At 45.0% G+C, this 16,962-nt stretch overlaps 1 protein-coding gene across 3 annotated transcripts in view; it reads left to right on the forward strand.

The window, feature by feature from the left end:
- The first annotated feature begins 3,652 nt into the window (after positions 1-3,652).
- TLL1 (tolloid like 1) overlaps positions 3,653-16,962 on the forward strand; it is a 132,883-nt gene continuing 119,573 nt past the window's right edge. The window contains exons 1-2 of one of the 3 annotated variants that reach the window (XM_090138484.1): positions 3,653-4,229; positions 4,494-5,112. In XM_090138484.1, coding sequence (XP_089994610.1) covers positions 4,956-5,112 — 157 coding nt within the window. In that variant the 5' untranslated portion in view covers positions 3,653-4,229; positions 4,494-4,955. Of the gene's footprint in view, positions 4,230-4,493; positions 5,625-16,962 lie in introns of those variants that run through there. The other 2 variants (XM_090138486.1, XM_090138485.1) reach the window with 2 other exon arrangements.

The raw sequence follows: 16,962 nt of genomic DNA on the forward strand, positions 1-16,962 counted from the left end.
AGTTCCAGAATAAGATTAAAGAAGAGTGCAACTAGGACAGTTGGAACAGTGATGAGAATCAGACGCTAGCAATAGCGAGATAAGAAAAACAACACTGGGATGAAGAGCCAAGAGTGAGGAGAGAATGAATACAGGTTAGAAATAACAAACGAAGATAAGGCAAAACAGGGACACAGGGAACAAGCAGATGGGAGTGTGCTATTAAAAAGTGCCCTCTCACGGATCTTGGGACTGAACCCAAGGTTCTTTGTCACTCCTCTGTCACTGAAATGCAGTGGTGAGGAGACTTAATAACTCTGTGTGCAGAGTAGGATCTGAAGAACTGGGGTGAACAAAGCGTTGGCCGTGCTTTCAGAAAAACAAAGCAACAGAAAACATAACACTGAAGGGCTTCTTGATAATTCAGTAGAAAAAAAGTTGTATATGGATATACAGTGAAAAGCTGTTTCATAATACAGAAGTAGATATGAGAGAGAATGGTGAAAATAGATTTCACAGGTGAGCTTGCTGCTGCTGAGATAATGACTGCTTGCTTTTTAACCTCAAAAGTTTGGTTTTAGTTTATATTATTTACTCGGTGGATATACCTTCCCTAATGAATAATTTGGAGAACTGGGGACTCCTTCAGCATAGCTTTGTCTGTGTTACTGGTACTGTTGGGAAAAGCAATGGGCTTATCAGGAGATAAAAGCAGGAAGGTAACGAGCTCCCTCTGAGCTTCTCCACCTCAGCCTCTGGAGCAGTGCTGCAGGCCCCAGGAGCAGAGCAGAAATGGTCTCCAGCCTTCACAGCCGTCAGCATGTGCTGAGCTCAATGCTTGTGAATAAGCCTATTGTGTCCACCCACCTCAGACTGTCTACGGGATCAAGGCCTAAAGAGGAGACAGATAGCCAAAGAATGAGGAGGAGGTGTGAGCAACCGTGTTTCAAATGTGGATTTATTTTTTTTTTCTTAGGTCTGTGGTTTTGTCTATCTTTCTTGCAGATTTGTCCTTTTTAAAAAAATCTTTGTTTGTGTGGGAAGAGCAGAAAAGCCTCCAGCTTTCAGGATCCAAAATAAAATATCCATGCCACTCATCACACAACTTCATTTACCGTTATCTGTGTCCCTGTGATATTCTCCTAACCAGGAAACCTAAGGGAGTAGGGAAGATGCTCAGAGTCCTTGTTGTTGCTGTTGTGTTCCTTTGGTTGGTTGCATTCCAGCTCAGCATTCTGGCTTTCTGTCCGCGTGTTCGTTTCTTTGGAAACGGCTGTAGGATGGATTTTTGATTGACTGTGTTGTCAGATGGATTATCAGAGTTGTGAGCTTTTTGGAATGGTAGACGTGAACGTGTGAGAAGGAAAAAAAAAAACAAAAAAAATTTTGTACTTAAACCGTTTCAAAATGTTGCATGATGAAAAAAAGCTAGATGGAATATTTAACGGGTTACTTAAGGAAAAAGTTTGGTTTTTGAAAGATGTCAACTAGTTTTGTTACTGGGAAAAAAAAAAATAATATGGGGAAATGTGACCAGTGGGAGTATTAATACCTAAGCAATGTAGGATAGTTTCTGCAGAGACACAATGGTTATTTTAAACAGCAGTTTGAAGCTGTAGCTGCTCTGAATTCAGGGCAGAAACCAGCTTTTAGCCCGACCTGTACTCACACTGATTTGTTATAGCTCAAATATGTGCAGATCTGTGTGTGATTCCCATCTGTAGTTCTGAAGTTGTCTTTTCCCCGAGTCAGGGCTGGGTGGTGGCAGCTGTCCCCATGCTCCTGGTGGCTCTGAAGTGCTGGAGATTGGGGTGGGGGACACCAGCACACACCTTGCTGCAGGAGCTCATCTCCTGCTGCACAGAGCCTTGTACTCACTTTGCTGGGAGATGAGATGTTGAAGGCAGTGGCCGTGCTGTTGGTGGCAGCCACTTGGCCTTTGGCTTTTTGCTCTGTATCAATGTGATGGGCTTGGGCGCAGCCTGGATGCCAAAATGTAAGGAAGCACAGTGCATGGATGTTTTACATACATTGTCCATACTTGATGCTACTCTTCATCACGCTCTGTTATTGAGTTGTGATTGGTTCTGTCTCAGCCACCCCTTTCAGTGCACCAACGGCTGTGGCAGCATCTACCTACAGCCAGGCAGCCCTGTGGGATGGCAGAGTAGAAAAAGGGATCTTCCCTTCCCAGAATTACAGAATGGCCCGGGTTGGAAGGGACCTCTAGCATCATGAATCTCCAACCCCCCTGCCACATGCAGGGCCACCAACCTCCCCATTTAATACCAGACCAGGCTGCCCAGGGCCCCATCCAACCTGGCCTTGAACACCTCCAGGGATGGATGGGGCATCCACAGCCTCTCTGGGCAGCTGTTCCAGCACCTCACCACTCTCACAGTAAAGAACTTCCCCCTGACATCCAACCTAAATCTTCCCTCAACTTCAAACCATTTCCGCTTGTCCTGCAGTTATCAACGCTTTCAAAGAGTTGATTCCCCTCCTGTTTGTAGGCTCCCTTTAGGTACTGAAAGGCTGCAATGAGGTCACCCTACAGCCTTCTTTTCTCCAGGCTGAACAAGCCCAGCTCCCTTAGCCTGTCTTTGTAGGGGAGGTGCTCCAGCCCCCTACCCATCTTTTTGTGGCTCTGCTCTGGACCCTTTCCAACAGCTGTCTTTCTTGTACCTGGACCCAGTATTCCAGATGGGGCCTCACAAGAGCAGAGTAGAGGGGGACAATCACCCCCTTGTCCCTGCTGGCCACTCCTCTTCTGATGGAGCCCAGGATACCATTTGCTTTCTGAGCTGCAAGAGCACACTCCTGGCCCACGTTAAGCTTTTCATCTATCAAGACCCCCCGGTCCTTCTCCACAGGGCTGCTTTCAAGGACCGTTCCTTCCAGTCTGTTCCCCTAAAACCCTTTTTCCTTCGCAGCAGCTCAGCCCACCGAGAGGTGACAGCACTCTGCCACGAGCTCCCCGTCGAGGGGAGGGGGCTGCTCCCGAAGCGACTCTCCTGGCACAGCCCGGGGGAAGGAACGACCTCTGGATTTCCACCCCTGCGACAGGGAAAAGGCGATCGGGAAGCGGTACTTGCGGGAAGAGGAGCAGGCACTGCTTCGCGGCAGCCCTTTCAAAAGCCCGTGCTAAATGTGACACCCCGGCGGAGTGGGAGCCGCAGGAACTCCCCTCAACCCCCCCCACCACTGACCCCGCTCTTTTCCATGGAAACTCGTAAAAAGGGGGAGGAGGAGTAGAGTTTGCTACGCAAAAGTCTCACCTTGGTCTGAAACCGTTTCAGGCGGTTCTGCAGGACCGGAGCTGCCCATCTCGGGGGAGGGGAGGAGGCAGGGAGCTCTTTAGCTACCACACGCACTTTGTTTTTTTTTTTTTTTTCTCGCTCGATCTTATTTTATTCCAGCAGCAGCAGCAGCGTATCTCCACCCTCCGCCCTCCCCCTCGCTCCCTCCCTTGCTCCCTCCCTCCCCAGGTTGATCGGCTGAAGGCGGCTTTGCGCGCTGATCCCTCCTCGGGCTTTAAAGCGGCGCCGGCCCCGCACGGCTCGGGGCGCTCAGCGGGACGGTGCGGAGCTGCGCGGAAACTTCGCTCGGGAGAGAAACCTCCACCGCTTTCCCGGAGATCCACGTGAGGACAGGAAAACCCGGCTGAGAGATTTCAGATTAACTTTTTTTTTTTTTTTTTTGCCTCGATTTTTTTTTTTTTTTTTTCCCCCTTTTTCTTCCTTCTGCTTGTTTGTTTGTTTGGTCCTACTTTCATTTTGGAGCCGGTTCCCAGCTGCTTGGCTGAACTTCTGCAGAGAGATGGACCTTTAAATCGCTTTCCTCTGTTTTAAGCAAACTATGGGCGCTTAAACTTTTCTCTCTCCCCCTCCCCCTCGCTTCTTTACCCCCCGCCCGCCCATGGGGCTCACGCTGCGGAGCCACCGGCACGGGGAGCAGCAAACCAGTACCGCGCTGCTTCCCCGTCCCCTTCATCGCAGCTGATCCCTCTCCTCCTCCTCCTCCATCACCTCGTTCTCTCTGTCCTCCGGCTTTTTGGCTGCCGGGAGCCGAGCCGCGCGTTGTTTGATTTGATCTGGCTTCTTTTGTTGTTGTCTAAATGCCGCGCACCGCTTATCTAGAGAGAGAGCACTCCGGAGATAGGGGCGGCCGGTGAACGCGCGTGTTGCTGCAGGACTATCGGGGGAGCGGATCGGCAGCAGCCCGGATCCTGACCCTGCCTGTATGAATAAGTAAGCAGGATGCTGACGATGTGCGTTAGTTGCCTGTAAGGTTGTCGTAAGTTAAAGGGGGACGGAGGAGGGGGGGTGGGGGGGGAGTTAGACCAGAGACAGATCGCAGAGTAGGAGCGCGGCGGGGGAGGCCCTGACACTTGGCTCTGCCGCCTCCCATCGCTCGGGCTGCGCGCTTTGCCGGAGCAGACCCCCCCACCCCCGCTCCCTTTTCTTCCCGTCCGTCCTTCTTTCTTTTCTCTCCTTCCCTCTTCCCCGCGGCAGTTCGCTGATGTACAGCCCGGATCCATCTTCCGGCAGCAGCAGCAGTAGCGGCGGCGGCGGCAACAGCGGGACCGGGGGCGGCGGCGCGGCGGGGCGCGGACCGGGTGCGGAGCGGGGCGCGGGCAGCGACCGCCGCCGGGGCGGGAAGTTTGCCCGGGCTGCGCCGGAGGCGGAGGGACGCCCCGAGAACCGGCACCTCTCGGCCTGAGCCCACCCCCGCGCCCAGCCACCCACACGCCCGGCGGGGTGCGGGCAGGAGGGGCGGCGGAGCCCATGCTGCCTTGGGGCTACCTAGGGGAGCGGCGGCTCTAGGTGCTGAAACAAACAAACAAACAAACAAACGGAGCCCCAGTCAACTCCAAACTTGCGGTTCCTCCATCCCTTACCCTCCTTTCTCAAGCCGGCGGTGCCGCCCGCCTAACTCCGCTGCGCTCCGCGCACCGCCTCTCCGCCCGAGGGAGGATGAAAATGCTCTGCTGGCGGCTGGCGCTGTGGCTGGCCGCCTGGGCTGTCTGTGGGAAGCCGTCCTCCTGCTCTGCCCTCGATTATGACTACACTTACGATTTCACCGAAGAGGATAAAGCCGAGGCGATAGATTATAAGGATCCCTGCAAAGCCGGTAAGTGACTTCCCCGCCCGGCGCTGCTCCCCACCCCCTCCCCAGATGGTGACTTTATCCCGGCTTCACTCCTCCGCCCGCCGAGGGGCCTCACCTGCTCCTCCCCGGGGGAGCGGGCGGGCCGGGACCTGCGTTGCCGGCCGGGCACGCGGAAGTTACGCGGGGCGCTCGGCGGGGCTCGGAAGCTCGCGGGCATCGCATCGCACCGAGCGCGGCCGGGCACCCGAAGGGCGACAGACCGCTCCGCCCGTTGCCACCCCTCGTCGCTCTCCCGCACCGCAACCTGTCGGTCCCGGCCCGGCTCTCCGCTCGTGGGGGCGGGCACGGGGCGGTCTCTGGTCGCCGGCCGCTCCGTGATGAATATTGACATCGGGGTCGGGCGGGGCGCGGGGTGCGTAGCCCCGTCCGTGCGCACCGGTGGGAGAGCGAAGGAGCGTCCGCGCTCCGTGCGCTGCCGGGGGGTCCTGTGATGAACGTGTGCTGGTTTAAGACGTCAGCTTCCTTTCTGCCAGGTATGGTGCTTGGTCCTTCTCGCTGACCTTACGAACCGCTTCTCGTCGATACGTTCTCTCAAAACGCGGTGGTCGTCCGCTCCCCCCAGGCTCCATTGTTGAATAAGCGCCGAAGTTTTCCAGCGATCTCCTTTGCATTAATTAGTTACTTTGTATGCTGAAGACTGGTTCAGCCAAAGGTTGCGTGCGCCGTGTCTGTGTGGTTTTGTTTCATTTGTTGAGGAGAATGTGGTGAACGTATATGCCAACTATGCAGACGTTGTGTTTTCCTAATCGCAAAAATAGTTTGTTCTGAAAGTGTGAATTGTTAGGTCTTCCGTGCCTGCAGCTGAGGAATGCCCCAGTTCAAAAGAAGTAGAAGCAACTGCAAACAAAACGTTGTTTTCTTCCAATTAGCGCTCACAAACAAGCATAGCTGGTTATAATTAAGCTCTTTTTTTTTTTTTTTTTTTCCTTTCCTGGTCTCTGGTTCTCCAGGAAGATTCGTGGGCATCATTTTACTTAAGGAGAAGTGTGTTTGTTCTACCTGCAGGGGTGGTTCTTTTTTTTTTTTTGTACTTCTTGCTGCATAATGGAAGTAATTAGAAATTGCAGTGTGCAACAGCATTTTGTGCTTATGCGTGAGAGAAAGATGATGGTAAGAATCTGTGGAGCACAATTAGTGTTGCCAATTCCCTGCCATCGCTGCTTTGTTTAGAGAAAAAGGCACGTGTTTGGAAAGTTTGGCCCGTTGAAGTATTTCATGAAAGTGCTTGCTGCTGCTTCATGATGTGCTTGAGTATTACCACAGTTGGGTGCACCATGCTGGATACCATTCCCATTGGTCTTAAAAGCAATTGCTGTGAGGTTCTATATTTAGTGAACAGCCTATCCATATATATATATGTGTATATTTAGGATGTGGTTGTTCTTCAGAGATGAAAATGTACATCACTCAGTGCTGCATGTTACATTTGTGCCACGGACCGATCATTTTAATAAAGATGAGATAGCTTATTGATGAAATCGATTCTCCAAGAGCATTTCCCAAAGATTTTTCCTGCTAAAGTCTTCCCTGGAGGCGCGTTAGCCGTAGTCTGTGAATTCCTGATTCTTGCAATCCCCATCAAAGATGATGAGAGCTGTGGAGCTCAGCCTCTGTTAGGAGCATAACCTGGTCTGATCTGACCCTCTGGCATGGGTGCAGGGCTGCCAGAAAGTCACTCACGTTGCTCTTTTTGAACTGTTCGTGCTGACAGCAGTGAGGCCTCAGCTAGAAGTGAAGTTCAGCAACTTGGCACAAGGGGAGAAACACCCAAACTCAAGATTTTACAAAGTAATTTAAAAACTCCAAATCGTTCCACACAGATTTTACAGACCTGCTGGAATAATTTGACCTACCATAGTTTGTAAGTAAATAAGTTCCTTTGAAACCAGCCACAACTGAGGCCCCCAATACGCTGATGCAAGTTAGACTTGCCTTTATTTTAGAAGTTATTTGCATTCTGATTTTCTCCACTCAGTGGCATTTGCTGCTTAGTTCTTATTCTTCAAACCACACAAGTTAATGTTTACGATTTTGCAGCATCGAGCACAGCACAGAAGGCCTCAGGTCTACATCAACTGTAATCCCATATAGGTTATTATTCCTAGATGTAGTCCCAGCTCTCTTGGATCAGGCTTCTTTTGTTAGGCTCCTCTTTTCTCTGTTTTTTCCTTTTGTGGAAGAGCTGGAGGAACTTAGCAGAAATGGAAAGTGGCAGTCTCTAACACGTTATTTATAAGTATGTTTTGTAATTGTTTCTCAGTATTCGGTGTGCATTTTAACACTTAGTGGAAAAAGGCTCATTTTGGCTAGCCAGCTTAGGTACTGCTTTCTGCAAGTTAAATCCCCCAGCAGCAGAGTGTAATGCAGAATGCTATAGAGGCTTACAAGTACATTATCTTACTATGCTTCCAGCTTGATGAAAACTGAAATCCTTAGATAACAGGAGTCTGATGGATGCACAGTAGGGTTAAGAGTTTTTTTTTTTTTTTTCTGGAACTGATGTTCTCAGCTGCATTAGAAAAAAAAAAAAAACAGCAAAAAAACAGCAGCTGTTTTGCAATAAACCCACGCTTGAGTGTCAGCAGTGAAGCCAGCACCTTGAGAACCCTGGGAGCAGGGGGCTGAGGAAGAATTGCCTGGGGAAGTACTGTTGTGGTGCTGCTTAGGAGGAGCGGAGGTAAGGAAGCTGTCGACACTGAGGAGATTAACTTGATGAGCTGTGTGGCTTCCTGTGTGTTTTTCTGCAGTCCTTTAACCCAGGGATGAATTTTGGGTCACGCTACTTCTCCTTCTAACAAGTCTCCTGGCATTCTCTAACAGCGGGATGTGATGTAATGTGGTTTCAGTGCTTCTGATGTCTCAGATATTTCCTCGTGTCTCTCTGCAGGATGTTGCCCTCAGTGTTTACCATGGTGAAGTTCAAGTGTAAGGCATTCTTAGTTTATCTTTCAAGATCTAATTTGCTGGAAGATGTGAAACTGAGAATGCCATGCTCATCTCAGTGTCAGGCTTAAAAGAACCTAGCAACATAGATCATATATATATATATATATATATATATATATATATATATATATATATATATATACACACACATACATACAGCAAGTACAACTCCAGAAATTATAATGTTTAGTTAGATTTAAATAGGCAATGTCAAGCTTCTCAAATTCCAGCATCACCTATGTTTATCTCTGGATTCCTGAGATTTTACTTCTTCTGCCCTTACCACAGCCTATAATGTATTAAGAATATTGATTGAGAAATGTATGGAGTGAGATGGGTAGGAAAAGGGTTTTCCATCCTCTATTACTTATAGCCTGCTCTTAGTTGGTATTAAAGTTCTTAAAATGCTTTTGTTTTGCATCTTTAAAAAAGAAAAAGAAAACAACAGAGAATGAATGAGTGATATTCTGGTGTGATCACCCAATTAAAATACTTTTGTTGACTTGTGAGAAATTAGGAAACAAGGTTTAGCTTTGGTGTATACCTGCATCACCAAGGTCTGTTACTCCTTTAACATTTCTTCTTGGAGATGTTTCACTTTGGAAGAAACTACAAAGGTTTGAGGAATAGGCTCAGATGTGAATTCCTTTATCTGTTGGTTTTCTGTGTCATGGGCCTTGGTTGTCTTTGCACCAGAAATTGTTTTGCATTGAGGAAACTTCCCAAGAAAAGTATCATTGAAAGCTGTTCTTACAGTAGGTAATTTGGATGGTGTTTTAATACTGAAATGCATGTTTTCAGCTGTAAGTGTGCTAATATGCAGCCTGGTAATGCAAAATTTCTTGAAACCTCTTGTTATACGCTTGAATCTGCTGCATCATTTATATGGTGGAGATCTTTCATCTTTTTTTTTTTTTTTTTTCAGTCATGCCATAAATTCAGAATGATATCTCGAGCAGTTCATACTAATATAGAGATTGTACCTCCAGTGTCAGCTGCCAAACTGACAGAACTGTGGCTGTTCATGTGGCAAACACACAGTGTAGGCAGCTGAAACAGAAACAGGCTTTTTTAAATGGTCTGTCCCAAATGGCCTCCATCCTGCTGTGAATTCACTTACAGGGTAAATCAGACTACTGGAAAAGTTAGGTTTTAAGACATATTTCATTTCTTGAGTTCTACACCATTACTTTTCTCTGTGATGCTCTTTAATGTGGTATCTCAATATCCTTAAAAGATTTGTGTGAACATGAAGTTCTCTGCTTCACTGAAAAGATTATTTCATTAGTGAAACTCTGGGAAAACTATAGTAAACACATATGTTTGACTTGCTAACTTTGTGAATATCCTTCCATACCCAAAGCTCAATTTCATGTCCAGGCTGCTTTCCATAGGGATCTGTTTCTGAATATATTTCCGGAGTGTCAAACAAGTGACCTGCAAGGAGTGCTATTACACCACTGCAAAACAAGCCTAATTGACAAACCTAATTGAGCCTGGAATCAGGTCCCCCAGGCAAGCTCAGAAAACACTCGCCACACCTGGATGTCTGCCTTATGTCATTCTTATTGCCCCTCTGGAAAACAGAGTTGATAGGCTTATGACATAATTCCATTCACTTCTTTTTGGAGAGAAACGGTCGCATCTGTAGTGTGCGGTATTGACAGAAGGGCTGTAAAAATGGAAGAGTCAACTTCTGGCTCTCGCAGGCACAGATGACTTTGAGGAGGAAAACAGACTTTTTTTTTTTTTTCCTGGATGCATTACAGTACTCTAAATTTTATAGCAGTGAATAAACTAAACAAGGGGAGAAATCTCTGTTCTTTGTTTGGATAATGTGTGTTCATCCTTAAACTCAGATTTTTATAGTCTAGCTGTAGATTCATGAAGGGTAGGTTTATAGAATGCTGAAAAATGTCATTACACAACATTAATTTTTTTTTTTTTAACTTGGTTTTTAACTGAAGGAAAGATAACTAAGTGTACACCGGAGCAAATGTAAGCTTTGGACTTTCAAAGCTTTTTGAAAGATGGGCAGCATTTCATAGCATTTGTCAAGCTTTGTTTGCATCCCTAGGGCCATCTACTGTACTTCATTCTTGTGCTAGAATTGTTTGAGTTGGAAGGGACCTTTAAACTCCCCTGCACTGAACAGGGACACCTACATCTAGATATGTTGCTCAGAGCCCCTCCTGCCTGACCTTGAATGTTTCCGGGGATGGGGCTTCCATCACTTCTCCCAGCAACCTGATCCAGTGCTTCACCATCCTTATTGTAAAAATCTTCTTCCTTATATCCAATCTAAGTCTCCGCTCTTTTGGTTTGAAATCGTTTCCCCCTATCCTATCGCAACAGACCCTGCTAGAGTCCCCTTATTTCTTATAGCCCTCCTTTAGATACTGTAAGGCCACAGTGGGGTCTCAGAGCTTTCTCTTCTTCAGGCAGAACAGCAGGTCCATATCTCTCTGCCACTGAGGACTCCACATCTGGATGCAGTACTCTGGGTGTGACCTCATCAGTGCAGAGTAGAGGGGCAGGACCACCTCTCTTGACCTGCTGGCCATGCTTCTTTTGCTGCAGCCCAGAATATGGTTGGTTTTCTGGGCTGTGATGGCAGCATTGCTGGCTCATGTTCAACTTACCATCCACTGATACCCTAATGTTTTCTTTGACAGGGCTGTTATCAATCCTTTTGTCTTGCATTGATTGTTGAGGTCGCCACAACTCATGTTCAAGACCTTGCGTTTGAATTTGTTGAACCTCATGAGAGGGCCCACTGCTAGAGCGTGTCTAGGTCAGTAGACAGCATCCCATCCCTCAGGCATGTTGGCTGTCCCACACAGCTTGGTGTCATCTGCAAACCTGGTGAAGATGCACAATCAATCTCATTGTCAATGTCATTGATGAAGATAATAAAGAGCACTGGTCCCAGTACTGATCCCTGAGGGAGACCACTCATGATGTAGATGTCCATCTGAACACTGAACCACTGAACACCACTCTCAAGGTATGATCTTGCAACTAATTCCTTGTCCATAGATCAATCCATCCATCAAATTCATATCTTTCCAATTTGGAGAGAAGGATGTTTTGAGGGACTGTGTCAGCAGCCTTGCTGAGGTCCAGATAGATGACATCAGTGATTCTGATGCAGTTATACCATCGTAGAAGGTCAGTAGGTTGGTTGAGCAAGATTTGCCCATGGTGGAGCCATACTGGTTAACTCTTATCACCTCTGAGTCTTTCATTAGCCTTAACATTGCTTCTAGGAGTATCTGTTCCAAGATTTTACCCAGCACAGAGGTGACACTAACAGGTTAGTAGCTCCCTGGGTCATCCTTTCTATCCTTCTTGAAAATGGATGCAACATTGCCTTTTTTCTGGTGACCAGGGGCTTCACCTAACTGTCATGACTTTTCACATGTTATCAAAAGTGCCTTGGTAACTACATCAGCCAATTCCCTCAGGACTCAGGAATGCATCTCATCTGGTACTCATAGACTTATGGTTGTTCAGGTTCCTGAGGTCGTTGCAAATCTGGTCTTTGCTTACAGCAGGAGGGCCATCGCTCCACCAGTCTCTGCCTTCCAAATGATCCTCTTGAGGGTTGTGTGAAGAGCAGTTGTCAGTGAAGAGTGAGCAAAAAGAGTTGAATACCTCAGCCTTCTCCTTGTCCGTTGTTACTAGCTTGCCTGTATTGGTCACTAGGAGTGTGGTTACACCTTCTTGGTCTCTCCTTTTCTGGTTGATGTACCTATAGAAAACTTTCTTGTTCTTCTTTGTGCCCTTTGCCAAGTCCAGTTGAAGTTGGGCCTTGGCCTTCCTGACTCCATCCCTACGCAGCATCCCTATAATCCTCTTAGGCTAACTACCTGTCCCTGCTTTCACTGCCTGTGCATCTTCTTATTGCTTTCCAGTTTGACCAGCAGGTCCCAGTTCAGCAATACCTGTCTTGCTCTTGTCTTCCTTTCCTGACTTCCTCCACTTGGAGTTGAAGAGGTCTTGTGCCCTAAGGAGAGCTTCCTTAAAGATCTGCAAGCTCTGCTTGCTGCGTTGTCCTTGAGGATGGTTTCCCACGGGGTTTTGTTGACTAACTCTCTGAAGAGCTGGAAGTTGACTTTCCTAAAGTTTAGCACTGAGCTTTTCCTCTTTGTCTACCCTCAGGAGTGTGAACTCCACTGCATAATCACTACAGCTCAGGCAGCCTTCAATCCTGATGTCATCAATCAGCTCACTTGTTGGTGAGCAACAGGTCCAGTATTGCATCTCCCCTGGCAGGGCTGTGTGTTATTGTAGTACAGTCTATTTCTCCCATCCATGATCACAGGCAGCCTCTGTCTTCCTCCCTACTACATCCTTTCAGAGTTACAGCCACTGGAAGTGTGACTAGAAAAACCTTTGTGTATTTTTAGTTGTCTCTTCCTACGACATTTTTCTTTGCTACGAAAGTGCCAACTGTTGATTTGTTGATGTGTTTTAATGCATGTTCACTTTTCATATCTGCTGCTTATCTTTTAATTTTTCAACCTCTTTCACTGTTCCTATGGCAAATTTCCTTGCTTTTGGATTCCCCTTTGCTGAATGTGCTTCCTTGCTTTTTCTTGCGCTGCCTGTCCAGTGGGATTCTCTTCTTTATGTACCCTTAACTTATTCTTACCTGGCTTGCAGGTGATTATTTCCTTTAAATGTAATGGACAGCATGTCCATAGCTAGAAAGGAGAAGGGTGGGTGAACCAGGTGTTGCCAGATGCTTAAAACTGGAAGCGTACTCAGTGGACTGCATGTTAAATCCTGATATATCCACCTAAATGGAACACATACTTGAACCTTCTGTCTCTGTTTGACTCATACACCTAAATATCAAGATCTGATGTCAAGACTAGCCTTCCCAAACAATAGAAGTACTGGAAGTACTTGGAATTTAAAGCTTGTATAAATAATAATACATCAGAAGGGGCTGAGCTGGGGAGCGTGAAGGTGAAGGCTGTGCCATGGGCCTATGGTGCAACCCTGAGCAGGTGCACAACCCATGAATGGGTGGTTGCTCTAGCAGGCTGCTTCAGAGCCAGTTCTTAATTATACCAATTGCCCGTGTCATGGTTTGCATGTGAAAATTCAGAGTGACTATAAACCTATGAGCATCACATTTGACAGTATTTGAGTGCAGGTAGCTCTTACAGAGCAATAATACTTCAGAATGCAAGTCTGTGGTTTCTCTTTCAATGATTAAAAACAGAGATAGGCAGGAAGCCCCCAGATCATTTCTTTTTTTCTAAAATAGCTCTTTTTTTTTTTTTTTTTTTTTAATTTCTGTCTAGAGACATGTGGAATGTGATGCATAATGGAATGCATAGTGTGTATGTAGCCAGCTTCCACGCTGTGGTTTTCAGGAAGAGAAATAATTGACTGGGAAATTATTTGGAGGGTTTTTTTAATTCATTTTCACAATTACAGACAATGACAGAACAATATGCCTGGTCTGAGGTATAGTCATTTTAGTCTTTTTAAAATGTATGAACATTCTTAGCACCAATGTCTGTTGTGTGAAGCACTTAAATTATAACTTTGCTTAAGTTTTATGTAAATTCGGCAGCAAATTTAATTTTAAAATAAAATAGCAAAATAGAGTTCAGCTGTGTTAAGACTGCCCCTCCCTGTCTAGTGGCACATCTTGTGAGGGGTCAAATGTTCAGAGGTTTCTGAGTTAGTATTCTTACATGCCATTGACAAAGTATCAGATGTTTAGTAGTGCAGTATGGAATAGAAGCATTGGAACTCACCGAAACCACTAACATCAGAACACAGAAATGGAAGGATATTGAGTGCAGAAATTGTTTTCTGTGCAGTGAGATTTGAATCTAGAAATAATCTGTTTTGGTGAATTTCTGTCGTTTTCCTGCAGAAATGGAGTGGCAGAGATGGCTGCATTTGAAAGGTACCAATGCTTCTTCAGCCTCATGGTGTTCCTTAGGCACTGTAATCTCTATAGTGTAGCTTAAATATCTCATCTTAGAAGTGCAGTGGCTGAGGGGAATGTATCAAAAGAGCTGTGCATTTGTGTTATGTTGTTCTCATACTGGTAGCAGTAGTTCAACGTATTCCTAGTAATAACACTACTTGCTATCAAACAAAAGCAAGCCCATTTTATTGGTGTCTGACATTGTAACAGATGCTCGTTAGCTACAATCCTACTGTCCTAAGTATTGTTTTACTGAACATCTTCAACATTTCTCCTCCTTCCACAGTGAAGAAGAAATGACTTTGGAAAGGGCATAGCGATTCTGGAAATAGTGGCCAAATTACAGAACTTCTCTGTGTTTCCAGACGATGAACTCAGAAATAAAGAAAACAATTTTCAATGATTTTTACATAATAAAAAGATTCATTTAAACAGCTTATTGCTCAGCCAATTATATTTGCTTTTGAGGAGAGTAGTTTTAGAACAACTCTGCGGGTGTGAGAACATGACGATGAACTGCCCAATTTCTCCATCTGGTAAAATGTCCTTATAACAGATCTGCATACATCTTCATTTCTTACTTGAACTCGCTTTTTCCCCTTCTTCAACGTTTCTCTTATGATTGTGCTCTTATCACAATTTTATTTGCAGATGGGTTAAACTTCATTCCTTACCAGCTGTTTTCATACTTAAGTGTCTATTTCATCCCTTGTAAAGGTGTGTGCATGTAGAGGTCTATTGATAAATTAAGTATTTTGTGCTCAGGCAATCTGCTTACCCCCTTTTTTTACTAAAAGCATGTTTCAGTGCAAAGTAGCCAGTGTCATTACGAAGCCATATTACCCATCTTCTAGTGATTTTCATTTTAGTACTGAAATCTTTATCCATCTGCCAACACTTTTGTCATCATAGACAAAGACTTAGCAGCTTTTAACCACGCCGTTGTGCAAGACTATCAATTCAGAACTAAATTCTGGAACCTTTATTCTGTTTTATTGATATGCTATAATAGCATTAGGCTCTGAAAACCAATATGGATTAAACTTTCGTGTATGGAAAGGAATTATTAAAACAAAACAAACCAGCCAACATACTCCCGGATAAAAAACAATAAGAATTTTAAATAGCTGAAGAATCAGGTTCATGCTGGTGTTTTATGCAGTGAAGGCTCAGTTATTGGAAAAAACTGTTGGATGAAAATGGATTCAAAAGAAGTTCAACTTGGAAAATGGAGAATTATGAAGGCGTCCAATTTAAGGAATTATACAAGAAGAATTAACATCTAACTTTGTTAAGTTCAGAACTGAGATGAGGGAATATATATATTTTTTCCAACTTTTTTTCTAACTTTTTTTAGGTTGAAGTCTCTTATAGGATGCTACCGAGGCAGTGTTTAGATATGGGATTTGACATTTACATGGACAGCAGGAGAATCCAAAGCTTTGATAACTGATAGCGATAACATTGTAAGTGGGTATTCTATCTCAGGCTTCAGAGTTTAAGCTGGTCTTTAGTGTCTGGAAATCAAGATGGACTCAAGTGTATGGCAAGATTATCCTCGTTCCCCCCTCAGATTCTTGTTCCTTTCTGAAGCAGCTGGTAGTGACTGCTGTCAGACAGGACCTTGGATGTGATCCAGTGCTGCAGTTCCTTTGTTCCTAAGCCTTTCCTAAATGGTATTTCAAAAACTCAGGTCTTGTAGTATGCCTTGAAGATAAAGGAAATTTGGATCTTTTGGGAAGCGAATGAATTTCAAGTCTTAGTATGACCGCAAAGGCACAGGATAATATTTCATGAAGGCGAATGTATGCAAGCACAGAAAGAAAGCTACATTTATCTAATGTGTATAGATTCTTTCTCTCAAAGTTCTCCATGTAAGTGCAGCACTTACATGCTAGCCTTTAGATGCATGCATGCACATGCTTGACTGATTACCTAAGGAATTATCACTAAAAGCATATATATGCCTGCAGAATTATCTATTAAAAGATCTTGAAAGTTGCGTATACAGGTTGTGTGGGTGCCTTTTTTTTTTTTTTTTTCCTCTGCACTGGGAAACATGGTGTTAATCTGTGTCTTAAGCCTGATCTGAAGGCTATTGAACTCGGTGGGAAGGCTTCCAGTTACTTCAGAGATAATTTTTATAGGTAAATAAGTAGTAAAGCGCAGAGCTGACTAATTTACTCCTGTGGGCCATGGCTCGCTTGTATTCATGTGCTCACATGCCTTTCACATTACTGAGGATGGGTTTTTGCCCATCAGTTTCTGCTGTTGTCATCGCTAGCACAAGACTATCGTGAAATCTTACATTCAGTGACCTTTATTTGTCACAAAATTCTGAAGGCATTTGAAATCGATCTCAATACAGTTTGTAAGAACAACCACCAAACTACGTACCATTAGCTAATGTTTGACAAGCACTGAAATTCTCTTCAGCAGTTTGCAAAACCATGACTTTAGAAAGTTTCTTATCCCAGCCTATCTCAGTGGCTTGCTAGAAGGGGGATCTTGGGAAGCTAGGAGGAACAAATGAAGGAATAAATGTGCTAATTTCTTTTTTTATTTAATAAGTAGAAGAATTAACTAAATGGTAAAATAACAGCAGAAAAGTGTGTGTGTGTATACATATATATATAAAACTATATATACTTTTTTTTTTTCCAAAGCTACTTATAGTTTGAATGGATTGCAAAAGCTTCAGATCGCAGCGTTGGTGTATTATTCTGGCATAGCCTAACTCAATGCAAATCTCATATTTAACTACACAATTCATTACTTTCATGTTTCCAAACATCTGTCTTCTTTCAAATAGTGGTTCTTCAGTGTTTTGAACTTCCTTCACATCCTGAGTGGGAAATGCAGGTGGCATATGGTACTAGAGCTGTCTGAGGATGCTTGTTTGAAGA

Source organism: Phasianus colchicus, chromosome 4 (genome assembly GCF_987193195.1).
Source record: "Phasianus colchicus chromosome 4, bPhaCol1.hap1.1, whole genome shotgun sequence".
Classification (NCBI taxonomy): Eukaryota; Metazoa; Chordata; class Aves; order Galliformes; family Phasianidae; genus Phasianus; species Phasianus colchicus.